This window comes from Aplysia californica, unplaced genomic scaffold (assembly GCF_000002075.1).
Source record: "Aplysia californica isolate F4 #8 unplaced genomic scaffold, AplCal3.0 scaffold00131, whole genome shotgun sequence".
NCBI classification, from domain to species: domain Eukaryota; kingdom Metazoa; phylum Mollusca; class Gastropoda; order Aplysiida; family Aplysiidae; genus Aplysia; species Aplysia californica.
In genome coordinates this window covers 1312018-1339668 of record NW_004797401.1, presented here as the reverse complement: position 1 = coordinate 1339668, position 27651 = coordinate 1312018, and the positions used below count along the sequence as shown (strand labels likewise).

Genomic DNA, 27651 nt, shown 5'->3' with positions numbered 1-27651 from the left:
CACTATTACGCTATTTTATAAATACATTCGTCAGATCTGGAATCTTTAATCTTTAATTTTTAATCCCCGCACACAGTAAACAAACACACATCCATGAACACGTATAAAAAAATAAGTGGTCTCTTGTTACGGATCAAATTGAAGTCTTGTTACAATTCAACAATTGATAATGGCACGCATTGCAATGCATTGGCTAACTCAGCATTATACGCTATTTAATAATACATTCGTCAGATTTGGAATCTTAAATTGTAATCATAGTTATATGTGCCCGCGCGTGGGAAGTGAAAGTGACAGGAACTGAAAATGCTTTCAAAAACAATTATGAAAGTAACATAGATCTAATAAAAGTAGGACTACATGTACTTATAAAGGCTCAAAAAGGTGTATGGATGCTGAAATGAATGTTTCGGACGAAAATAATATGCTATCTCTACTACTGCCGTCAAAAATTTGAAGCGCAACTTATTATCAAATATCTAGGCTACTGAACTATCAAACTCCTAGATCTAGATTCTCCTACTTTTACACAATGACTTAGATCTATATCAATTCTTAACCGTTTATTCTAGAAATTTCTTTAATAAATAGTAGCCCAATATTTATTTAAAAAATCCCAGTCAATGGTTTCTACAGATTTTTAAAAAGTTTATAGCTGGAGCTAAATCTCTTTTAAAAGCAAGTCCGTCCTTTTTTCTACTTCTGCTGGCAACATAAAGCTAATTATTGAACGCATGTTTTGAGAACATAAATTAAATCTAGTGAAAAAATATGTTCAGTGTAAAACAAATTTCTTGTAACAAGTTTTGCTACTAAAAAATTACGTAGGCCATATGCGTAAGCAAAATGTGTGTGGGAAGCTAGAAGTGCTGTGAACAATCCCATCCGTGTTACGAATTTTTTCACAGTTCTGTAGATCTTATATTTATAAACTCTCTATGTCTGCTTTTTCTGTTGTTGCACCCAAAAACACAACAATTTAAAACCTTAATTCCAATCTCTAGGTTGCACAGTGAATTCTGTAACTCAAAATTACAAACTGGACAGTAAATGTTCCACTTTTAACCCGTTTGTAAAAGCCGCTCTTGCTTTAAAAGCTATAGGGTTACTTCCGAAAACGATAAATCGTGCCCTCAAGACGCCATTGTTTTCGGTCTTCAATTCTTCACAGGTCACATGGTACAGTTCCCGTTCTATAAGTGTAGAATTCTGTGTATATATCTCACACCTGCCCAACGTCAGTGAGAGATTAAGGACCTGACGCATGTGTCAGGGGACAAACTGTTTTTGTACACCATGCAACCTCCAGGCAGCTTTTTTTTTTTGGGGGGGGGGGGGGGTAGACATTCACATGTAACTTTTGATTTTGATCTAACAAAACATGTTGGTTACTTTGATTGCAATGAGCACCAATAAATGTATTCCAATAGTTCCATATCATTTTTTTTTTTTTTTAGCTATACACGTTTCGCAACTTTTCTTGCAACTTTTGCTAATTTTTCTTGCAACTTTTGCTATTTTCAAATGCAACTTTCTCTGAGGACAGATTGGTAGGTAAGTGGTTCTTGTCTCCAGGAAACGTCTACCTCCATTTCTCCAAAGCATGCCAGCTTTTCATTAATCAGTTCAACTTTAGCAATATATGTACCAAAATCATAATAAATCTACAAAGATCATTTCATACAAACAGCAAGTCTGTGTGCTTAAAAACTCATTTCTTGATACAGCTTCTGGTACTCTAAATAATAAATGATGGGAGTGAACTAGACAAGGATGTGCCACCAGATTAGAATAGACTTGCACAAAATGCTCATGACACTGAGAGAAAAAAAAGCTTTCATTGATTTAAAGTCAATGTTTTCAGAAATTCATAACATCATTACAGAGAACACACACATTATTTAGCATTCAGAAAATTGCCTTCCCAGTAATCACTCTTCTACATTCTCACAAAAAAACCAAAAACAACAACAACCCATAAATAGTATTAGCAATACAGGTTTTGGGAGCCCCAGCAGTTTCATAGAAAAGTTTCTCTCTTCAATTCAACAGCATGGATGGAGGACAAGATCGAGATGGTTTTTGTGGTGGTGTTGTTTCAGAATGTCAACACTTTGAACATCTAGGAAATCAGTTTATGATGTGGTGGAGAAAAGTTAACATCATCAAAATTATGGGACCTAGGCTCAAAACAGAAAAAAAGTATTGTCCTTTACAGATATGAAAAAAATTGATAACCATTGTACTACCAAGATGTGTGTTCCTTGCCCTTTCATTCCATTTGCCAAATGAGGGAGTACCATTACTATTATTTCTCAAACCTCAAGAACCAGTCAGAGCCTTCTCTTTCAGGAGTGAGAATGTGTCTATTAACTCACAGAGCTCTGGTCAGGGACATAGATGGGATATCCACTGAGCCCTGATCCTAAACATAGACAAGATCGGGTTTTTGCATTTTTTTCAGAAGACGATCTAACAATGCAATATAATTCTTTATCAAAGTTTTAGTTAAATCATTGTACTTACCAGAAATGAAAATTTCTTAAAAACAGAAGTAGTATTGATGAAAAACTACTTTCACTTTGGTGACCTTAGAAGTCGTACCTTCACAATACAGTTACCCGATGTATACCCTAATTTTCCTTAAATTTCACGCCTGAATGTCGCATGTCACAACCTCAATACACCACTTTGAATTATTCTTGACTTTAGTAGTTTTAGGCTGGTTTTAGCAAAAATTTCTTTCATGGCGGCCCTTATCGCATTCGCGTGCCATAATCTTCGTATTGATCATTGATCTAGATCTAGACAAATTTGTAAAAAAAGTTTCTATCTGACAGTAATTTTCTGTCTAAGATCACAAGTCAATTTACTGGATCAACGCGCAGATTTTCCAGCTGCAGTAACAATATGAAGATAGACGGAATGAGTGAATGATACAATGGAGGAAATTGGCACAAAAAGTTCGCCAGATTTTGATCAATCCACAGGTAAAAATGTACTGCCGACCAACCCGCAATGAATACATGGGGCATAGCGGAATCATGGCAGATTGCAGGAAAAGCGCAATCTGGCAGGTTTCTATAACATTAACTTTTTGTCGAGAGAATTACCGTTATATCCGTAACCTATACTAGTACTAGACGATACGAAGGCGAATACGGATCTTTTGCTACGGAATTTCGGTAGCCCTACGCAATCGCAGCTTTTCACGGAGGGAGTTGATAATGATGTAGGAACAAGTACGGAACTGGCAGAAAGTACGGAATTCCGTAAAAATACGGAAGAGTGGAAGCACTGATACATATATCTAGTCCTCATATTTTTGCATTACAATAAGTTGTTTTCGGTGTTATATTTTGTCACATTCAGTGAACAGAAATATTTTCCCAAACTGAAAACAGGGATATCTCTAAAATTTGTGAGAAAAAATTATTAAAAGAAGACAAAGTAAAGTTTAAAGTATTATAAAGAGGAGAAATGTATCATTATACGTGCCAAAAAATGAAGCCAGTAGCTCAGTATTTACATTCCTCAGAAATTTTTGAAAAATTGTGAAAATGGCCAGTACAACAGGGAGACCATTGAGATTCCGGACTGGCCAGAGTCCAGTGAGTTAATCTAGAATTTTAGGTTTTGTAAACATTATCAGCTCACCTCTGAGAATTTACTTTGCAATCATCCATGAGTCTCAGCGACTCCATGTTTGAAGACATCGAGGCTACGTCCATGCTCATCATGGTGCTTGGTCTACTCACAGATGACTCCTGACAAGGTACGAGTGACAGATGTCAGATATCACATAACCTTCGCCATGAGGCGTTGGTAAATGAAACAAAGCACCAGAAACTCGATCTTTCAAGACATAAAGTCAAGGAATGGCTACAGCACAGGCAAATATGCTAATAAAGAACACATCAAGAAAATAACTGACAAAGAAATCTAGAACACAAGTGATATGTTGTGTTGGTCATGCCAGAATGAGAGACAGAGACAATATATGCATTAAATCAAATCTAGTCATTTCCGCTGCTTACTAGTGATAATAGAAAAGGACTTTATCTTTCAACAAAGTGCTTATGCAATGTTGTGTAATTATAGATATATCCCAATACTATACCAGGGGGGTTCAATAAGTCTTTGGTCTCGCTATGAAGGAATCAAGGTTGAGTAATTAAATTTCAACAGCCTTTAGACAGTTTCTTAGGAATACATCATGCAAATTTTTGGCAAAATCCGACAATAATAAGGCAATAGTCATCGTGTTCAATGAAGCTATGCACAAAAAGTTTTGTTTTTCTTTGCTGAAGCTGTGCCATGGAGCCTGTTGAATATCGCTCAGTTATCAAGTTTTTACACTTGCCAGGAAAATCCCCTTTGGACATTTTTCAGGAAAAGGTTCAAGTTTAAGGTGACAAATGTCCTTGTTATAATACTGTGACCTAGTGGGTAAGAAAATTCAAATCTGAATTCATGTCGGTGATGGATGAAGATCATGAAGGGCGCCCATCCTTTGTGGTAACTGAAGAGAAAGTATCCATAGTGAAGAAACTGGGTCCGCATGACCAAGGTATAACTGTTAAACAGCTTTCGAGTGAAACAAGAATCAGTGTAGGGTCAATTGAAATGATTCTCCATAACCATCTTAACATTAATAAGGTGTCTGTGCGGTGTGTACCCCGCCTTTTAGCAAGTGAACAAAAGTAGCAGAGAGTTGAGTTCTCCTTCCAATTGAGTCCAATGACACAAATTTCTTTAAAACATGGATTTATTATTTTGATCGAGAACAAAAAAATGTCCTCCATGCAATGAAAAACCCCTTCTTCTCCCTCACCAAAGAAGGCAAAGGTAACACCATCAAGTGGAAAGGTCATGCCGTCGTGTTTCTGGGATTGTGAAGGTATCATCATGACCGATACCTGGAAATTGGAAAAACAGTCACAGGAGACTACAAACAGTCCAGACAGCAGAACAGTGCGGCTTTGAAATCGCGCCACACCCAGCTTATTCACCAGATCTAGCCTCTTCACACTTTTTTCTATTTCCAAATCTTTAAAAAATCACTCAAAGAATATCGTTTCCATGAAAACGGGGTCACCATTGAATCTGTTGAAGACTGGTTAGGGGCCCATTCTTGGTCATTTTTCTTTCAAGGACTTTTGATGGTCAAAGAGAAGTGGCAGAAATGTGTTACTCTGCATGGTGACTATATAGAGATATCATAGTATGTGTGCCAAGTTACAAAGCTTTATCTTTATTCTTTCATATTAAGACCAAAGACTTCTGGACCCCCCCCCCCCCCCCCCCCCCCCCACACACACACACAAACATACAATCTATAAAGATTTGAATTATGATGTCTTAGATGACTAAAATTAGCATAACATATGCTGTATGAGAAGCATGGTTTCCTTTGTAACCAAAACCATGCGTGACTTCCAATATACCAGCTCATACGTGTAACCAACCTCTAGAAATTCATTACGTTTTCAGTAAAAAGCACAATGCTTAGATCTAAAGAAGAATATCTAACTAGATATAATCTTAAATGTACCAGGTACCTTTAAAAACAAACAAATCCTGACAACTGTCACTTTTTTTTGGTCTTACATTTTGTCTCACGAGATTCCAGATATCAGCTTGTCGACATTGTTGCATTGACACCAGCTGTTTTCTAGCAGCCTCAATGTCTTCACAAGAAAGTTTCAAATCTGGAAGTATGGATTCTGTCCTGAATTGGCAGTCAACAACTTTGCTGAAAAGTAAAATAGTAGTGTCAATCATCTCTCTAATACAATTATTTGGGGACAGTGATTCTTTTAAACTAAGTAATTCTATCTGAACAAGATCTTTTCACATACCATAGATGCTCTATTTGTGGACTTAAAAAGTTAACAAGAAAGTTTCAAATTTGAGTAGATAGTGAATCTCACATCCAACAAATATATCAGGTCCAACATTCAATTACAAGGTTTCAGTCAAAGATAGGTCTGACGATAAGTATTTTTGACTGACAATTTTGAGGGCACGGCTGTCTTAAATGCATCAGATTATAATGCCATGTCTATGACATACCAGTACAAGCTTTGTTTTGGGTTGGATTTTGACTCACTAAAACAAATGCAGATTAGTTTTAAATGAGCAGTGCTCCTCTTTCCTTGATGCCACCACGAATGTGTACAAGTAATTAAATTATAGATATATAGAACTTAACTGACTTTGAGAGGCCAGCATACAAAAATAGGCATATATTATATATATATATATATATAGGTCTATCGTGTTCTTACAAATATTTTCATAAACTTCTCGGGAGAGGGAGAGGGTGAGGGAGAGGGAGAGGGAGAGGGAGAGGGAGAGAGAGAGAGAGAGAGAGAGAGAGAGAGAGAGAGAGAGAGAGAGAGAGAGAGAGAGAGAGAGAGAGAGAGTTTTAAGGCATGCTCACTTCTTTTGAAAACATAAAGGGTGTCTGGAAAGAAAGGACCTATTAAGAGGGGAATTGGTGATCTTCACAACATTTTCAATACAACTTGGAACAAATGGAATTCGAGTTTGGGAGCATCAAATTTGGTATTACGAAGACCAAACCATACAATGGATATTTCACTGTGCTGAGAAAGTTTGGGGGGAGTTTGGGGAGGAGGAGTGTTATGTTGTAAAGGAGACATGGTTCCAGCTGGGTGGGGCAAAATCCCACCCACAAAAGGTTTAAGGAATCCCTTAAAAGCCAAAAGCTTACAAATGAATGGTCATCCCATTCCCCTGACATGAACAGCCTCCTCCATTATAATTTCCTGTGGGTGTTTTTGATAGGCAGAGTCTACTGAAACTAACTCAATGTTGAACAGGTGGTCCAAAGAATCGACCCAGAAGCATGACACAGGTTAATAAACATTTTCAGCAGTATATTCGAGCCTGTCTGTATTTAGTAGAAGTTTTTCGGCACTCGCAACTGCATAAGGTCATATGACCGCCAAGGGGTGGATGTCAACAGAGAAGTCTTTGCAGGGAATCGGGCTTACTCTGCTCACCTCTCTAGCTTTAACAGCACAAAGTCTGTTTTGACTTTCAAGGCACCCCGGAAATAGCGGGTCACAAGAGTGTGACAAACATACAAAAGAAGTAGAGGAAAATGACGATAGTAACATAGTTGCCCATCCCTCTCTGTGGCTATCAGGGACAGCCTTGCTCAAAATCAGGGACATTGACTAATTATCAGGGACACCTTACGCATAGTCATTATACCTTAATTTTCAGACAATATACATGCTTACAACACAAACAACTGCCAACTCTCCCGAATTTTTCGGGAATCTCCCGAATTTTCGTTCATTTTCTGAGCAACAGAAATCTTGTTCAATTTCCCCAAATTCACACACAACAAAAAATAATTATAATGTCAATGTCGCCAGAATGTGCGACAGGAGGGACAGTAATCTTTGCTTGTCTGTTATAGTAATGAAAAGCACATCAACCACAATAATAGTCATTTAGTATTAAGTGCTGGGAGAAAGAAAGATAGACAGACAAAAACAACAGAGAGAAGGGAAAAAAGTAGGACCCAGAAGCAACACCCTCCAACCACTCACAAAAAGTAAGCAAGCCCACTACCTTAAGTGTTTAAACAAAACTTTGGTGACTTCATCTCTCTTCACAAAGGCCTTTCCCACCACGTCCACCATGCGAGAATGGTCCATCATTTCTGTTTTATCTCCTGTTGTTTGACACAGTAACATGAAACAAGATAAGGTGAAACTATTATATCCGACCACATGTTTTGATGGAACCTTCAAACAGAAATTTAACATTTACTAATGGCATTACATATGAAACTGCTCACAATGACTTGACTGCACTCATTAAGGTGCAGCTCAGTAGAAAAAGATTCCTTACCTCTAAATTCTTATTCAAAACTTGTAGACAAAAACATTTTCAAAGCAGGGAATGCAAAGATCGTCATTGCAAAAAACCCCCCCACACAAAATAATCTAATATTCATTAATATAGAATATACACACAAAGAGGACAGATCTACAGTAAATAATGGTCAGTTTTATACTGTAAAATAGGGCGAACTTGCACACCTGGGTGACTTTGCACGACTTGCATTAAAAATGCAGCATGTACCCTTGGATGAAGACAAGGGGTACATATAACCTTTTTATGGTGGTTATCTATAAAGATGGTCAATTTTGCTTTACTTTCACTTTGATTTAAACCAGACTCAAATAAAACCTTGAAATTTAGGTAAGATATTTAGACTCAATTTTGAAAGGTAAACAAACAGATATTAGCATCCTTAGACTTTGGTGAAACATTTACATGAACCTTGGTGTAACTTATACAACCAATTTTACTGAAAACGTAAAACAATAAACCTACCTTTGAGAAGTTCATCATAAAGGGACTTTGCTTTTTGTTCACTGAGTAGGAAAGGAAAAAAAAGATATAGATGTACATAAAATTGATGTCAATGGCATAACTAGTTTTTCTATGACAAATTTCAGTTTATTTCCCTTCTTTACTCTTTACATGACATCTCCATCATCCACTGAAAAGCTTCATTTATGTAGATCTTCATCAGATTAACAAATAATGCTTTTTCCGGAAAAAAGAGTATGGTAACCTTCCATAACAAATGGTTAACAAAGAGAAAAAGAGAACATTGATACAAAGTACAGAAAAGTCAATATGTGAGGCAAAGTGGTGACATCAGGCGCTCCTCAAAATAATTAAACTGAAGCAACAGACATTTTTCCGCCATTTTGCCAGTTTTGATGTTTTCGTTTTTTGGCTCAACACCTTTTATGTCCATACATATATAACAACACATTTCCATGTGAATTTTACTGGAAAAAAGTTGACTATAGGTACAAATTGTGTAAATTTTCAGTTTTTAAGGACTGTTAAGTTACTGAAGTTACCAAACTACGGCAGCTATCTTCTCGCTAATTTTACCTCTGAACCCACCTCGTTCAATTGCAAATAAATTAATAAGCTTTCAGATTATACCAATATCTCCACATGCCCATGATTCCACCACGTCATGACACATATAATACAGTGGAACTCACATTCAATGAAGTCGTCAGGCTTGGCCTTCAATTTCATTGAATCCAAGTGTTTTTTATAACAAATGTGAGGTTTTTGTGCAGATAAATACAGGCACAGAGCAAGTTATGTATAATGTATTTGTGTCCCTGCCGGTCAATTTCAGTCATGTGAAGGAAATTTCAAAACTGAGTTAACATTATTTTCAAAAGCTATCACCTTTTCCTGACAATTTAAAACAAGAATGAAGTAAATATGACCATATTTGACTAAAATACAGAACTTTTAATTGTGCGAGGGGAGGAAACACGAAAAGGAGAAAATTGCCTTTGGAGTTGAGAAACATGTTTCCTTAGCAATGGGGGTCTTAGAATTGAGATAGAGACTTGAAATTTAGCAGTTATCTTGGCAATGCGACTGCAAGGTAACATACAGAAAAATATTCATTAACAGAAAAAAAGCTTATGGACAAAACAATATTTTCACGAGAATGGACTTCACATCAAATGCAACAAAATATTAGCTTTATACTAGGTATTAGACACTAAATTTTCAAAGTAGCTGTATGTCAAATTCATCTGTTTCACATGAAAGGCTTGTGTCTCCTGAGAATTTTGGTACCATACTTTTACCTCTAAGTCAATGTTTAAGAAAATGGCAGCTGTTTCAATTTAACATAATAATCAAATATTGCTGACGTTGCTAATTGGCTGAAACACCATGACTGACAGATGATAAAAGAGTACCAAGAGCACCAAACATCTCTACGTTAACAGAGTACAATCATTATAACAAAGAAACGAAGCCTCTTTTTTTTTTAGACTGTGAGATCATTACAAATCAGTATTTTATTGCCTCAAAGATGATGATCTGTTGTTATTTCAATAAAACACTGAGCGTTGTCTCGGCTGGTGCCGCACCAGCCCTCGCGGCGAGCGAATTGTGTAGTGTACTGAGTGTTCCCGGTAGTTTCGCGGAAGGATTCATGCAAAATAATTCCAAGTCGATGACTTTATTTTAATAGAAAAAGAACTGTTCTTTCTTTTGGGACCTTTTTTTAGCCGGTATTTTACACTTTTCGTGTTAAAAATGATCTTTGAAAACTGGGACGCTTTTTTTCAGGGTTCCTATCTAAACGCCAAAGGCCAAAAATAATAACCACCGGAAACCACGCTTAAAGCTGTACAGTTCTCCGCCAATGAAGAGAAGGTATTTAATCATCAATCTTTGTGCAAAGCATTCAAAAGCATGGGTGTTAATTTTGAACCGGCCCACCTCGCATTCCGACCGCAAGGGGCTTCCCTTTCCCCGGCGATTCTCCAGCTCATACTCGGATTATAATAAACAAACAACTTACACTATTGTAAAGAAGGAAATCTGAACTTTTTCAAAGTGTTCAGCATTTGGTGTTTATAGCAAAAGAGCAAGGAAACGGAGATCTGAATTACATCCATTTTACTGAAACCACGTGCTCGGAAGGCCGCGAGTCGGCTTACGTGCCGTGTTTGCGCTACCTAATTATACGTTTGCAATAACACCATAAGCACACGAGAGCACACACACACACAAACACACACATACAAACACACATACACACACATGCATATATTATAGACTGCCTCGTTGGCCTCTTGGTAAGGAGTCCGCTTTGAGAGATCAAAAGGAAGGTTAATTAATCTTTTAAAAGCACTAAAACACAATAAAAATGAATTTTTAAAGTCAACAGACGATAACAGCTAGCAGGGCACTCCCACAGTCAGCTGTTTATGTAAACAAGCTTGAAGTGAGCTAGAAGTTACAGTTTTTACTCCATTTTACCAATCAGAGTTGTCTACGTTTTAGACCATTCATGCTCGAAAGGGGGTCAAAATCTTTAAAAAGTTGCGAATGAAGAACATTGAAGTAAAGAAACTCCAATGTGGAGCACATGCCTCCAAAATAAATCAAAATAAAATATTTATAGTTGATTAAAGTTGTTTATTTTTATCTTATATGAAGAAGAAGAATCAAACTTTCAATATATCCAAAAAACAAACATTTCATGGAAAGTCACTTTTTTGCCTTTCGAGCCTCGTAGCTGATAATAGAACAGTGCGTCTAACGACTGATATTGATCGGGGCAGACAGATTTGACTTTCTCAATCAAAAGTAGTTTAGTTTCAAATAGAAGACTGAGAGACATTTTCTTTTCTTTGACACAGAAGAAATGCTGGGAAATTCCAGGAAGATACACTGAGCTCTAACAAGTTATTTGCTGTGTAGAGTAGTGAAGGGCATGAACTGGTACCCAGTACTGGAACTCCCAGTAGTACCAGAGGAGGTGTCAGTACCGCCACCAGGCCTCCAGTACCGGCTCTGGGAAGGAACCGACACCAACTTTTTTTACCGGGTCCCGGGAAGTGTGCAGTGTGTAGGCCTAGGCCTTGCCTGTGACGTCAGATGCACAACGCAGTGGGTGACCTTAATACATGACTCCAGATTAAAAGTTGAAAATCAAAAACAAAGTTTGTTTAAGTTTAAATATGGCATCAAATCAGGTTCTATGTGAGCCACTTTGTTTATTTTGATATGCTGATTCTGAAAATGAAATCAACTTTTAGCAGTGATAATTATTTTTAAAATTTGGCATGCAAAGTTAATCCCACGCAGCAGCAAACATCAAAGGGATTTTGCATCACAGCCTGCCTCTCCCAATTCTGACTTGAGTGTGTGAGTGTGTGTGTAGGGGGGTGGTGCGCGAACAGTCTGTCACCTCCTAGTGCCACTCCCACCGGTACTGGCGGTTCTCGACACCCAGTGCCCAGAGACGACCGGAACTGGGTTTCGCCAATACCGCCCAGCACTAGTGTAAGGCATGTTTGATTCCACAGTCCAGCGCGCAATTCATTACGTAGATCTATATCAAAATTAGCTTGTCGTCATTGCAATATTGATCAACAGCTGGGGGAAAGAAATAAATGCGTCTCTTTTGATCTCTACTAACATTCCATGTCCGCTTGTACCCCCCTCCCCCCACCCCTTCAGACACACGCACACACAGTCACATGTGTGCTGGCCATCCACTTCAAGTTGTGTTCATTGATTTTTTATCAACTCTTTATCTGCTTGGAGCCGCACACTGCATCGCGCTATATTTTGCTGAACAGCTCGGAGCCGCACACTGCATGATTGCATTCAAGGATGCTATAAAATGGGAATGCGAAGCTTTCCGAAGGGAAGTCATGATCTTATACTTCCCCAACTTTTGTGTGAAGAAAAAATTATGGGCATGTTTATGATTGTGTAACACAAAAAGATATATAAATTTCCCAACAAAATTTTTATAAAAGTTCATTCATTTCCTGACATTTTGGTGTATGCTACAACTATATTTCAGCGTATTTGATCTAAATATAGCTTTTTTTGTGTAACACCCTTGATCAAAATTTTATCAAGGGGACAAACCCCAACAAAATCTGTTCAAAACCCCAAGCAGTTAAAGACTTTAAAAAAAACAGGGAATCCAACTCCTTTCTGTGAATCCAAGTTTTTGTAGAATCTGAGTTCGTTGAAAATGAGTGTCACTGTATGACAAAATAGGTATAAGTGCCGCTTTAATTCCCAATCATTTTTAAAATTCCAAAACTACATGAAAAGATCAGAATTCAGTGCTGATGTAGAATTTTGAACAGAATGACAAATTTTAAAGCAGGCAATAAAAACTCTCTTAACAATAACAAAATTCTGGACTGAAATTAAACTTTCTTGGACGAGTATAAGTAAGATAAAACCTCGGTGTGACTAACACACTGGCTAATTAGACTTACAAAATTTCCAGTTCAGTAGCCTGTTTTGGCTTCCCATATGGACTCCTCTGAAGTTCTAAAATTTCTGTTGTTAGTACAGCAACCCTGTCCTCAATACTTTTCACTCGGTCATGCTGAAAAGGTGAAGTCAAAACCAAATTAAATTTTTGTAACAATGACTAGTCATGACATTTTACAGATAAGCAATACTAAAGATTAAACCTCCTTAATTTGTGTGCTGGTTAAGACAGAAGACATGTTCTTTTCCCACATGGAGAAGTCTATTTCAATTTGCTGTGACACTGTATCCCTCTCAGCCCAGATAGGCAGGGTTCATGCAAGCCTTCTGAATGATCAAAATTGCACTAATGAAAGTGAAAAATAGTTCCAATATATCACAAAGACAATGAGTGTCATGAAACTAGAAAATAAAGGCTTCCTAGTTGAGGCATCTAGTGGGAACAACAATCCCTCAACAACGAGTGATCGCTTCAAACAAGAGCTGCATCAGTCATAGAGGCCTGGGAAGATCACAGTAGGGTCAAGACAGAAAGAGGTGGGGGGGGGGGGAGATTCTACGAGTATATGGCTAACAGCCGCTGCAGTATAGCCACACACATTAACAGTGCTTCCGACAAAGTAGAAAAGTAAGAAAATTCATTGATGGGGGTCTGGGGCCCTTAACTCATTCGCTATGCCGAACTGTGGGCAGCAGTGTGGCAAAAGTGGCTTCGCTATGGCAAGCCGCCCCCGACGGCTCTAGAACCGACCTATAATTCTAGCTCAGATTTTATTCCAATCCATATATCTATGTTAGGTCACTTTTCCATTGCCACTATAATTCAATTTGTCGTCCCACCATAAACAGTAGGCAAATCCAGGAACATCACTCTTGACGATAAAATCATCCAGCGTATATCCTTAATTTTCTCCATTTTCACATTCAAATGTCGAATTTCACAACCTCACAGCACCATTTCCAGTTACATGTTTTCTTGATTTTAGCATTGATTTCTTTCACCACAGCCTTTGTCCAGGTCCCGTAGAATCCTCACACCGACATCTAGATCTAGACAGATGTGAAAAAGTCTCAGATAATGATTTTCTTTCTAAAGTCACAAACACACTGATTTTCTAACCATCCCTAAGATCCAACGATAGACAGAAAGAATGAGTGAATGAAAGAAAGGAGGAAATTAGCACAAAAAAGAAGAATTGCTTTCCTCTTCATTTCAATGTCTTTATTTTGGACAAAAGTAATGCTCTGAACCGAAATGTGACTAAAGATGAATCAAATCAGTTCATTACCAATAGCAACTTTAAAAATGATTTAATATATTGAAACTGAATGTAGGAGGCCAAACCAAAGGAATGTTTTTAGAGTGGACTTACCAAGGTATTGAAAGAATTGATCTGTTGAGCCATCTGGCTCCACTGTTGAAACATGTTGCCACAAAATCCATTCAGCATTCTGCCACCAGCTGCAACACAAGAACATATGCTGATAACTCGGACAAACAAATGACCAAATCTTGCCTGATTATTGCAATGTTCAAAACAATGACTGCTTGCATATTGTAGCCGTGGGATGAGCATTCAACTTAATTCAAGGCTTAAAGTAGCCTTTACACTACAAATGTTTGTCGATAAACTAAAAAAAATTATTAAGTTAAAAAAAAATTTAAGTCTTAGAAAAAACTCTTTTATAGACAATAAATATAAAAAATTGTAGACAAGGAAATTCAAAATCTGTGTAAGTGTTTATAATATATACATATACACATCATTATTTTAAACAAAGCATCAAAGAAGGCATCTGCAACAATGAAAAAGGTACATATACATAACTAAAAAAGTCTTCAAAAATTTGGAGAATTATATCTCTTCTTAGCTGCTTTGAAAATGACTGAATTCCTATTACATTGAAAGAACATAGCAACAGAATTTACCTTCCATTGTAGTGCGATACTGTTGCATATCAAATTCCAAACTGTTGAAGGAAAAAAATATAGAACTTGACCAATTATATGGAGTTCAAAGACAAAAAACGTTTCTGATAACATATCTTACATCTTCCAATCATATACAGAGAGTCAGTGTACACATAGAACATAAAAATGTGATGAGCAAAATCTACCATTCCAGAACAGTTTTCACAATTTCTTTTCTTAATCTTCTTCAAACACAGATTTTTCGTTTCATTACTTACCCCCTTCCCTACTTTGAGAGTATCAGAGTGTTTTTTGGAATAGTATTTTTACGGCAATTTCCCATTTTCTTGGAGTGTGTTAACGGTGTGTTGTGTTGCAAGTGAGAGTAAGGCCACCATGATATCCGTGGAGCAGTGGCGTATCACAATAGGAAAGTTTACCGGTGGGCGTAAGCCAAAAACAGCACACGATGTTGTTCGCTCTAACACAAAACAAAAGAAACAGAGTGAGTTGAACTGCCGATTATTCGTTTGTGCTTTGGCTATGTGGGTAGTAGTGGTAGAAACTAACTGTATAAAGTCCCTCATGTTTGAACCTGTGGTTAACACTTTACTTTTAGCCGGCGACGTTGAGTCAAACCCAGGACCCACTTTCAAGGAGCAGCTCGATACAATAAACACTAATATTTGTGAAAAATTCATTACTCTTACAATGGAGGTGCAGAAGATAGCGTGCTCTATGCAAAAAGTGGAAAGCGCTATTGCAAAAGTGAAAGAGAGCATACATGCTGTAAAAGAACGAGTCGACGAAATAGAGCGCCGCCACAATATCCTCTAACTTGACATCGACGCCAACAATGATCTAATTACACAAACACAGGAACATTTATGTCAGGTGGAGGACAGTATTAAGCGTCAAGAACAGTACAGTCGCCATGAAAATGTTATTTTCCACGGAATAGTGGAGGAATGGGATGGCGACAACATAGAAATGAGAAGAAAGATAACCGATCTCTTAAACAAAGCAGTACCCTCCAAAACCTGGAAGGAGGAAGACATCATTCGTGCTCACCGGTTGGGCGCACACGGCAGGGGCAGCACGAGGCCAGTCATAGTTCGTTTCACACAGTTCGTGGACAAACTAGAGGTTCTCAGGGCGAGACAGGATTTTCGTAGAATGGATGTTGGTGTCTCAAATGACCTTACTCTGAAGCAGCGCCAAGATTTGGGCAGACTGAGAGACAAAGGACAGAGAGGATACTACAAGAATGGAAAACTGGTCGTGGTTTCAGAGACTCAACTGGCGCCTTCGGGTTCCTCCGCCACAACCCACCGACACATTCGTAACGCAGGGAGATCAGCGCAGGCACACGAAACAACAACAGCGAGAACTCAAGGAGGTCAGTTTGCGGCCAGATATGTGTTCGGCTGGCCCCTTCAGAACAACAGTGAAAACAGAAGTACCGGAAAACCTAATAGCTACAATAACAACCTACGTGAAAAAACGTACGATGTTAAACTACTTTCGTGGAATGTCGGTGGCTTGCAACCAAAACTTTTTTATCACAATTTCAGCTCATTCTGTTCACAGTATGATATAGTTTCGTTTAATGAAATTAATGCCAGTTCCAAAGAACTGCTTCTTTCAAAGTTCCCTGACTATCATCTATACTTTTCGTACCGTCAACACTATCTCGGTGGAGGAGTTGTTATAATGATTAGAAATGCACTTGCTTCTTTTTTTTCAGCGTCTGACAGCTTCAGAAAAAAGAATGTATTTTTTTCCTCGTAGACAAAAGTGTGCTTCGATCAACTGTGGATGTATTGTTCTGCTTTGTTTACATTCCCCACGAATACTCACCTGTGTATCATGAGACATTATTGAAGCGCGTTGACCAGTATAGTGAAAGATGGGAAACGATTAATGTAAAATATGGAAACTTGCCCTGGTTGATTGCTGGGGATTTAAATTCTAAGACCGGTGTCATAGAAGACTTTATTTTGCCTGATAACGTGGCTTCTTTTGTATATGGATTTGACACTTGTGATCTTATCTCAGATTATATGGATTTCAATGTCAGGGGTCGTAAGTCTCGGGATTTAGAAACAAATGCATTTGGGGTTCAACTTATAGAGTTTTGTAAAATGAACAAACTTCAAATACTGAATGGCAGAACAAATGGAGACGAGGAAGGGAACATCACCTGCATTGCAAACAAAGGCAAGTCAGTCATAGATTACATCATTGTAAGCACGGATGGGTTTCAGGATGTAATTAAAGCCTTTAAAATAATCCCTAGATTGGAGTCTGACCATTTCCCTCTTAGCCTAACGTTTACAGCACCTAGCATCGAATGTGAGCCCATAGAACAAGAAGTTTTGAGTCTTTTATATGATATCTAGAAATGTTTTTGGAACAACGCATACGTCGAAGATGTACAGGCATTAGAAGACAACCTGTTAAGTGTTCCAAATGAATTTTCTGATCTTATCCAGGTAGGTAAAACAAACGATGCTGTTGTGATGTTGAATAATTGCGTTAAAAGCGCAGCCGATTGTATGCAATCTACAGGTGTTAAAAGGTTCAAAAAGTGTACCTCCCAACCACCATGGTTTGATAATGAATGCTACTATGCAAAAAGGCAAAAATACAAAGCATTACAGGAATTTCATATTTGGAACTCAAATGAAGCATTAGATAACTATCTCGCTTTGAAAAAGAAATGAAAAAACCTCTGCAAATAAAAAAAATCACAGTATACTCAATTACAAACTCATATTCTTATTCAGAATTGTTTGAAGCGCAATTCGAAAGATTTTTGGAAACAAGTCAATATCCTTTTGTGTAAACACCCGGTAACAAAGAATACTATCAAACCCAGAGAATGGTACGTTTATTTTGAGAAATTGCTAAACCCCCTCTCGGGGTCTGGTGGTAATGCCAATGGAAATGACGAGTCAACCAGCTTGAACTCATCTGTTTCCTTACAGTCTCATGCCTCCCCTTGTGCTGAGCCAGGTGATTTGTTAAATTCACCCATTTCAAGAGACGAAATTGTATTGGCTATAAATAATTTAAAATCTGGCAAGGCTTGTGGACCTGATGGCCTATTGCCGAAATTTTACAAATTCAGTTGCCAGGACCTGGCTGAATTTCTCCTCACTTTCAATTCAGTTTTCTTCACAGGCAACTATCCAGAGGAGTGGACCAAGTCTATGATATTTAGTTTGCACAAAAAAGAAAACGCAAATGATTTAAATAACTATAGGGGCATTAGTTTACTAAATGCAGGGTCCCCACCAAATCCTGGAAATTTTTTTCAAGACCCCCACATTTTTTTCAAGACCCCAATTCGAGGGAAAAATCAGGCCGCTGCGCGTCAAGAATGATCCCCAAAAAGCCCACCTATCAATGATAAAAAGTCAAAATGTCTATAAATGAATGCAAATGTACATTTTGTAGTATAGTCTTCAAACAATAGATGACTACAATACTGGGTGACTGCCAAACCAGCTTCTCAATTTTCCAAGGGAGGGGCCTTATCCTTTTTCCAGGAACACATTACATAACAATGAAAGCGTGTGCTCCATTTATATCTAATATAATACATGTATATGTTTGTGAATACACACACACATGTAGGTAGGCCTACATTATATCCAGTCAACAACATGCCAGTGTGGCACTGGGATCTTGAGAGACTTTGGTATTTCAGTCTGTTCTTACTTATTTATATTTTCCCATTATCATATTAGCCAACATAACAAACTATAGGCCCTATATAAACAAATGAATCCTGTTTTGAGCCTGAAAAAAGACCTAGAACTAGAAAATCGACTGTCAATAACCAGTCTGGGTGTCCTGATTCATATAATAAACGTGAAGACGAAAACCATTGCTGCAACTCAAAGTAGAGTAATAACTAGAATGGCTCAAGTACACCTATTCAGTGTGAGAGGTGTAAGAACTGGGGGGGGGGGGGGGGGGGGGGGGGGCCCCCCCCAAAAAACCCGGACCCCTAAAAAATCTGCCAATCTTGAACAGAAGGCTAATAAAATATAGATATAAATTACAATCCCCCCATCCAATGAAACGCGAACACTTTAGTTCAATAACAAGGCATGACGAATCCCCTGATTCCACATAAGGCCTGCACCAACGCGCGCTTTGCAGAGAGCTCTAAAGTAGTAATCAAAATGCAAAAAATTTGCTTCCAAGTTCAGTTTTTGTCCTCTAGCGTTGCCTTCAGCTCCCCCCCCCCCCCCAATCCCCTTCCACGAGTGTATCTTATAAAAGAGTCCTATACTTCACAGCGCTCAGACCGCCGGTACTCACAGGTTCATTGACCGGTCACGAGGGCGAACCTGTCAAGACGGTTGTATAACTTCTTTTTCTTTTTTTTTTTCCACAAGCGACAGCAGAGGGCAATTTTTAATATTGATTTATTTTCAAGGCGACACAGCGTTCATAATGCATAACCTGCATGTTACAAATGTTGCGTTATCTATCAGACTATTACCGGAAAATTTCTGGGCGGTAACGAAAGCAGATCTTGATTCTTCCCGATCGAGCCTCGGTGTCACACATACACTTCCGTCACAGCGGTTCAATTACGTTTCCTCTTTAGGATTCATCAACCATACAGTCTAGATAGCTGCACATCACACAGGCCCTATACTTTCCCGACTTACCGACCCATCACAAAATTCCCGACTTTTTCCCGACCTATCTCAAAATTCCCGACTTTTTCCCGATTTCCCGACCCTGTGGGGCCCCTGTAAATGTTCTTAGTAAATTGTTCTCATTTCTATTGAATAGAAGACTGCAACAATGGTGTGATGAAGGCAACCTCATCCCTGAATCTCAGGCCGGTTTTAGACGAAATTACTCCACAATAGATCATATATTTTCACTCCAATCTTTCGACCAAAAATATATTTCAAAGCCTGGCGGAAGGTTCTATGTATGTTTTGTTGACTTTTTTAAAGCATTCGATTGGGTTGAGAGAGAAAAGCTTTGGACAGTATTGAGAAGTCTTGGCTGTTCTGGACCAATGTATACCATTTTGAAAAATATGTATCAAAGTGTTCTTTCATGTGCTAAAGTCTGTTCGGATGAACGAGGATCCATGAAATCTTATATTACTGAATACTTCCAATGTACATCAGGTGTCAAACAAGGCTGCATACTTAGCCCTATATTATTTTCTTTTTTTTATATCTCAATTTGAAAAACACCTTTCAGATTCAAATACCCATGCTATACAGGTATTGCCCAATGATAATGATGGTAATGTACGCTGGTGACCTAAGCCTTTTTGACGACATTGTCAGAGGTTTACAAAAGAAAATCAATGTGTTACATGATTTCTGCAAGATTTGTGGGGTTTAAAAGTGAATACAGAGAAAAGTAATATTGTTGATTTTAGAAATGGAGGCTACCTCAAAAGATCTGAGAGATGGTATTGGGAAGATAAGATCTTAGAGACAGTAACCTATTATAGTTACTTGGGTGTTTCATTTTCATCGCGTCTACGCTGGAGATGAACGCTGGAAGACCGAGCTTGTACAGCTCAACGGATTGTTTCTCGAACAAGAAGGCTTTTAGGTTCTTACCAAGAATTAAATTTCAAAACAGCAAAAACCATTTTTAATATAAAGATTAAACCAATGCTGCTTTAAGGCTCTGAAATTTGGGGTACCAAAAATGGGGACGTGATTGAAAATGTTCAGGTAAAGTTCTGGAAAGCCTTTTTGGGTCTTGGCAAAACTACACCCAAATGTTTAGTTCTAAGAGAAGTGGGAAGAACCAACTTATGTTCTGATTACATGCATTGTGTCATTAAATTCTGGTGCAGACTTAAACACTTAAAAAATGACAGATATCCAAAGAAATGTTACATGCAATTATACCGTTCCTGTGAACTGGGCAGAGTCAACTGGGCTACGAAAGTTAAAAACCTATTATTTTCCCTGGGTTTTGGATATGCCTGGTTTTCTCAAAATGTCGGAAGTACTAGACTCTTTCTCAGTGAAGTAAAAAGTAAACTTGTTGATCATTCTGTGCAGAACGTAAAGGAAGAACAGCTGAATATATCACCAACCTCCCACTGTATGGGAGCAGAAGAGTCATAGCTTTGTTAAAAACCCATAGCCTTCCATTAAATAACAATCTTTATCGGTGGAAATAAACTAATTCGCCCTTATGTGAGAGGTGTAACTCTCATAAAATTGCAGATGAATTTCACTTTATTTTCTATTGTTCACACTTTGTCCATCAAAAGAAATTGTTAATCCCTTCCAGCCTGACTCGGCCCAGTGACAGAAATAAGCAATGTTTGACTCATGATAAGAGATATGCACAACCTGTACTTATTCATTATGGAAACTTTACTATCAAATGAGTGTTTTGTGTGATGTGAAGTGAGCCAATGGCCATAAACACTAAATAAACTTATTTACTTACTTCCCAATAGCTTTTCCGGCTAAAACCTACTCATGAAAACTCTCTGTGTGAAAGAATAATGAAAAGTGTAGCAACTTCTAGACACATCAAACTACTGGTTGAGCTGCCTGAGAAGTTCTAAAATAAGAGATTGTATCTGGTTAGTTCGGAAAGTCCAAGATTTCTGAGAACTGCAGAAAGCATGTACTCTCAAGTTCCATGAGCAATAACTTTTATTCCAGAACGTCTCTGAATTTCTGCATATTGTAACAATGTTGGAAACCTTTTACAACTCCATCAACATAATTTAGGTAATTTTGGAAGGCAGTAGGCAACACACCTCAGAGGAAAGACAGAGAAACCCAATAACATTTCTTCGCCACACCAGAAATAACCTGTTGACTTAAAGAGGCAAAGAACCAAACAATTACACAACATGCCCTGGTTTTCAATTTTCAGGGACTCGAATTTTACCCAAACTTTAAAAAACACCACCCTATCTACTTATTTGAGAGCAAAAGAGCATTTTTTAAAATGCTACATGACTCAAAATGAAACTACGATTCACGCAAACATACCTCAGACTGAACTGCTCTTTGCATGCCATTAATTTGCCAATATCAGATACCATTTGGATTTTCAGTTTAGATATCTGGGAATTGCTGCGAAGTAAACTCAGTCTGCAAAATAAGAGCAAGCAAAAATTACAAGACAATATGAATTAACACAAACAAAAATTAAACCACATTTTAATATTCCACTATAATATCTAACTACACAAAGCAAAGGAATGTCAGTCTTTGGTACAAATGAAATTTAAACCACACTGCAACACTGAAAAGACAATAAAACCTTTACCTTCAGCTTTCATATACATTTTGCGGAATATGTAACAAACGAAAATTATTAACTTCAGATGAAATCTTACTGACCTATCTATCTGTCAGAAAAAAACACAAATCCCTCAAAAAGTTTATAATTGTGATATGCAAACACTGACTGTTAATATGACAACAAAATTTATAATGCTTCCAACGAAAATTTTCATCTAGAAACTGCAGAAGCAACAAAAAATGTTTTACCCTACATAGACAATAGCTCTTCAATTATAAAAACAGAAACATTCCCTGAAAGTACTTACAAGGCTGCTCTATGACTCAGTATTAAACGTTTGTAATCCCTGTTCTGTTCAGCACACCAGCACACTGCCTGAGCCCAGGATTTCCGATGATCCTAAGATTGTTTTTAAAAAATGCTTCTTGGATATGAGGTTTCGATGAGAGCAAATTAAGAAATATAGTTGAAATACAATGTACAATTTTTGGTGAACAATTCGAACATCTTTCTTGACACTGAAAAGGATTTTTAAATTCCAGTCCTATTTGTTTGCTTGAATCAGTGCTTCCACCAGCTGAAGCGGAAAAGTAAGGAAAATTTTGCCAGGGGTCTGGGGGCCTAGGGTCCAAGGACAGCATCCCAGTGAGGGTTCAGGGGGCGAAGCCCCCAAAAGAAATTGAAATTTAGTACTTTTAGAAAGACAAAAATGACATTAGGGAGCCTGTTTGAAGAGATTGCCTAAAACCCATAACATTTATTTTTTCACCAACATTTTGTCTTGTTCGATTTTTTCACCTACATATCTTTCCATTGCTGGCAATGTTTAAAAGCAGGTTCCCCTTTCATTGCTACTATAATTCAATTAATTTGTCGTCGCACCATTGATTGAAGGCAAACCTGGGAATAATGAATAGATATGTACCTTCACAATACAGTTGCCCAGCGTATACCCTAATTTTTCCTCAATTTTCAAGTCTGAATGATGCCTGTCACAACAACACCACTTCGAATTATTCTTGAATTTAGTAGTTTTAGCATATATTTCTTTCATCACCGCCCTTGTCGCGTTCCAGTGCCGTAGAATCTTCGCATTGATAATTTCTCTAGATCTAAACAAATTTGCAAAAAAAGTTTCTTTCTGAGAGTAATTTTCTGTCTAAGATCAGATGTCAATTTACTTGATCAACGCGCAGATTTTCAGCTGCGGCAACAATCCGAAGATAGACAGATGGAATGAGTGAATGACAGAAAGGAGAAAATTGGCACAAAAAGTTCGCCAGATTTTGATCCATCTGCAGGTAAAAAATGTACTGCCGACCAACCCGCAATGAATGCGTGGGGCATAGCGGAATAATGGCTGATTGCAGGAAAAGCGCAATCTGGCAGGTTTCTATGACATTAACTTGTCGCCGAGAGAGCCTAAATATCTGTAACTTATACAAGACGATACGAAGGCGAGTATGGATCTTTTGCTACGGAATTTCGGCAGTCCTGCGCTGTCGCAGTTTTTTACGGAGGGAGTTGATAATGATGGAGGAACAAGTACGGAACAGGCAGAAAGAATGGATTTACGTAAAAATGCGGAAGAGTGGAAGCACTGTTGAATAAAAAGAAGCACATCGACACAATAATGGTCATTCAGTGTTGGGAAAAAGTACAGAATCAACAGAGGGAAAGAAAAGAAGTAGGACCTATTAATGGCTCCCTCCAACCACCCGCAAATTCCTGTCAGAAAACTCAGAAACACAATTGAACAACAGCATTGACAATTTAAAATACAAGCAACAAATAAACTGTGAGTGACTAAAGTTTTCTGTTGCACCTAAGAACAGACTTATTAAAATATGTTTAAGAGGTTTACACCCCCCCCCCCCCCATTTTCTATGATATGAGGCAATCAGATGCAAAGAAAATAATATATTTTGACATAATCGAGATTGAAATTCTTTGAATTGATACCATTCTCAAAAATGCTGAGTGTTACATGGTTGAAGAAAGAGACTTGAAACCCCTTTATGAGCCTAACTTTGCATTATGCACTGTCAGCAAATACTTTTTCAGGATTATTACTGAAGGATTCACAAGAATAACTAGCAGGCTAGAGATTTTTCAAGCTTCCACCTAAAATTTTCATTCTTGTCTCACAGGCATTTGATCAGAATATTCACATAACCTTTCTAAACATAACTGAGCTTGGTCCAAAGGCTGTGTAAAATTTTAAACTTCTCAATTAATTGGGTATAGAAACATACATACTGTAAGATAGTCTTGGGTAACCAAAAGATCATCAAGAAACATAACACTATAACTATAACAAGAAGGTACCTTACCTTGAGAGGGAGAAGCGTTTTAGTTTCCCTCAATATAGCCTGAACAGGTGGAGGGAGTTCTGACTTTTGATAAGAGTCCATGTTTATGGTTTGTCGGCGGAACAAAAATAAAATCAAGTCATCCACATTCTGAGGAAAATAATAAAGATGTACACTGTGGGTATTTGAATCTCATGATATTAGAATGTACTTCATTAATTGAGAATATAATGTCAGCGTTTTCAGATCAAGAATTGTATCTATAATGTTCTCAAAAGTAAAACCACTTAACTTTATCTAAACTATTTGATTCATCTAAGAGTTTTAAAATGCTTGAAAGTCCGGAAATATCTAGTAATATGCAAAACTCTTCGACAAAGAACCAAATCTCTATGCCGATTATGGTAACAATTAATTTGTGCCAGTCTAGTTGCCAGAGTACCATGATACACAGTCTACCGCAAGTCCCATCCAATGACCCATGTTCTGCTGCAATCTTGGAGGTCAAGCACAGCATGAATCCACCCTGATTTTCCGTGGTAACAACAACACTGAGGGGCATTTATGTCAAAGACAGTGGCGTTTATAATTATGACGTGTGGTGGGTGGACTGTTTCATTTTGCGATTTGGTTGAGATCAAAGAATTTTGCGGGGGTAACAGTCATGATTGACAATTAAGTTCAGGCAGCGAGTTACCAGAGTTATCAAATAAAAGACAAAAACAAATTTAGTCTCTAGGAAAACTTCCAATGTTATGTATTAAAGGCATAAAAATGACAGGTGATAGAATATCAACATGACTAAGTCAACAAGATATACTATCAATCTTTTCCTATCATGCAGGGTTCCTCCATGAGACATAAATATGTGCACTTGAAAAAAGAGAAAGAAAGCATTTGTCATCTCTTCATTTAGATGACCTGACCACACATGCCAGCAAAAATTTATGTACGTAATTGCCAAATTGACTAAAAAAAGACAACATACCGACTCGCAACAACCCTGTACAGCTAGGTCTCCTGGATTCAGTTTGACTCCATTGGCCAAGATAATGTCTTGAGCTTCTCTGGGTACTCCAGTTCTTTCCTCGATGGCAGCTTGCACCATAGCAATTGTCTTCGTCTCATCCACTGTGTACGACAGCACGGTATTAGCCTCCACATGAAGAATGTGTAACAGCTGAGGAAACAAGATTGGAGCAGGTTTTATAACCATTGCAAAATTAACCACTCAAAAAGATCAAGAAGATACAGCAGAGACAATAAACTCTAAATGGCTATAAATAGAAAAGTATTTATGGGTGTGTCACTGATCTTAACTCATTCTCCTTTCTCACAGTTTAATCAAATAACTGTTGGGAGCTTCAAATTAAAATCTACCCATGGCAGATTGTAATAAATCAAACAAAATGTCATGATCTCTTGCATTAGGTTATGCAAAGCAAATAAAAGTTCTATGAACTGTCTAGGAAACATCTTTCTTCGGTTATGATAATTGTTTCCATAACTACTGTTAACTAAAAAAAAAAGCAATAAAGAACCCACAAGACGGAAACCCCCTTTTCATTCTGATTATGTTATAAAAAAACAACCAGGTACAGTACAAACTTACCTAATAGTACGAGCAATTTTTTTTAATGGGGTCCAAAAGTATACCCCCTGTATTATACTCACAACATACAGTGAGAATCCAGCCCAACAGAGGGGTAGAAATGCCACACCCCTGATCTTCTGGTAGGAAAGATCTACACCTAGCCTTCTCGGACAAGGGCAAAAAATCTCGGAAGGCCCGAGTGCAAGTTGCGCACGTTAAAGATCCCTTGGTGGTCTAAAATCAATAAGAGTAGGCTTCGGCCGCCACCCGGGCAAAATTCAAAATTTCCTACCAACTGAAAATATTAGGTGTGTCCCACGCGCTCATATGACCTTATGCAGTTGCGAGCGCCATAAAACACTTTACAAAAAACCAAAAAAGCCCAGATTAAACCAATCTCAATGCAATAACCCACTGCTTTTAAAGTCAAAACACTTTGATTCTTGACTAGTACTTGATTTCACGCTTTACCCGGTACTCTAACATTACAAAGGCAAGTCACTCTCATTCTTCTCATTCCGCTACATAATGGTATTACAGGAAACTTGCAGTTACAACCTTTTGTCAACAAACGCCTGTAAATATTCTGAAGTTCAACACCTTTTCAAAGACTTGTAGTTTATCCAATATTCCCAGCTATCACTCTTAGTAAGGCACTGTGGACTCTAATAGTACAGGCAGTCAAGGTTCAAATCTATTTTTCAACATAGGCTAGTTGGAGAGTAATAAACCTCTACACTCCTGACATCTTAAAAAGATGTAACATCTAAGGTACCATTTCCAAAAAAAAAATTATTTTGGACTGAACAGGACACAATAGTCAGATTCAGCTCTAGTCAGACTAGTCAAACAAAGGGAAAATGCCAAGAGACCTTCAAACTTAAGATTCGTTCCAAGAGGTAGAAGCACTTGGGCCTCTCAATGCCCTGAATGTCAATGACACCTCCACCACGAGCCTTTGGATCCCATCTCAACATCAACGCAAGCCACTGCTCAAAGTAGCCACGGAGTGGTCTGTGAAATAGAAAATAAGGTACGAAATAGGGAACATCAATTACTTTTTTCAGGGAATCATTTTAATATGTAATAAAAGTATTGTAAAAGAACTTGTCTCAATCTTTATAGACAGTGTTGAGGGGAGAAAAAAACTTCTTTCTCTTCTTTGTTGTATAGCCTGTTGCATGTTTATATTGTTCTTGCCTAATGTTTCTTTGGCCCCCTCTACCCTTCTTTCCCTGGGCCTGCCTATTCCTCTGTATCCACCTGATCACTGGTTATGTGCCCTCCCAGCCATTCTGTCTAGTGGTAGTCCTGACAGATCTCCAAACTATTTCAATCCTTGTTTATCTATGTACTCCAAGCGCGGAGTCGAGCCAATTTATTCTCTTACTATCTTGTTTCTCACACTGTCTCTTCTTGTGAGGTTAAAAGTTTTTCTTAGGCATCTCGTTTCACAGGCATTTATTTTACTTTGGTGACTCTTGTTTATTGTTCAAGTTTGGACTTGGAAGCACAGTGTTGGTATAAAGATGCTGAATATGAGTTGGAATTTTATTTCCATAGTGATGTTGGGATGTGAAAGTAGCAGTGCCAGTTTGTAAGACATGGGTCATAGCATTGGCCTCTGTTATTCTGATATTTATTTCTCTATCTTTCTGTCTTGGGTGAACATACCGCCCAAGTATTTGAATTCTTCTACT

General features: G+C 37.9%; 1 protein-coding gene across 1 annotated transcript in view; it reads right to left on the bottom strand.

The window, feature by feature from the left end:
* Positions 1–1440: 1440 nt before the first annotated feature.
* The window catches only part of LOC101856649 (inhibitor of nuclear factor kappa-B kinase subunit alpha), a 55501-nt gene continuing 29290 nt past the window's right edge, over positions 1441–27651 (bottom strand). Inside the window, exons 8-19 of the mRNA XM_005096553.3 lie at positions 26824–26965; positions 25346–25537; positions 24379–24507; positions 22353–22444; positions 21790–21891; positions 14786–14826; positions 14229–14317; positions 12858–12970; positions 8383–8423; positions 7612–7714; positions 5611–5755; positions 1441–3767 (exon numbers count right to left, since the gene is read on the bottom strand). Coding sequence (XP_005096610.3) covers positions 3654–3767; positions 5611–5755; positions 7612–7714; positions 8383–8423; positions 12858–12970; positions 14229–14317; positions 14786–14826; positions 21790–21891; positions 22353–22444; positions 24379–24507; positions 25346–25537; positions 26824–26965 — 1303 coding nt within the window. The 3' untranslated portion in view covers positions 1441–3653. The remainder of the gene's footprint in view (positions 3768–5610; positions 5756–7611; positions 7715–8382; positions 8424–12857; positions 12971–14228; positions 14318–14785; positions 14827–21789; positions 21892–22352; positions 22445–24378; positions 24508–25345; positions 25538–26823; positions 26966–27651) is intronic.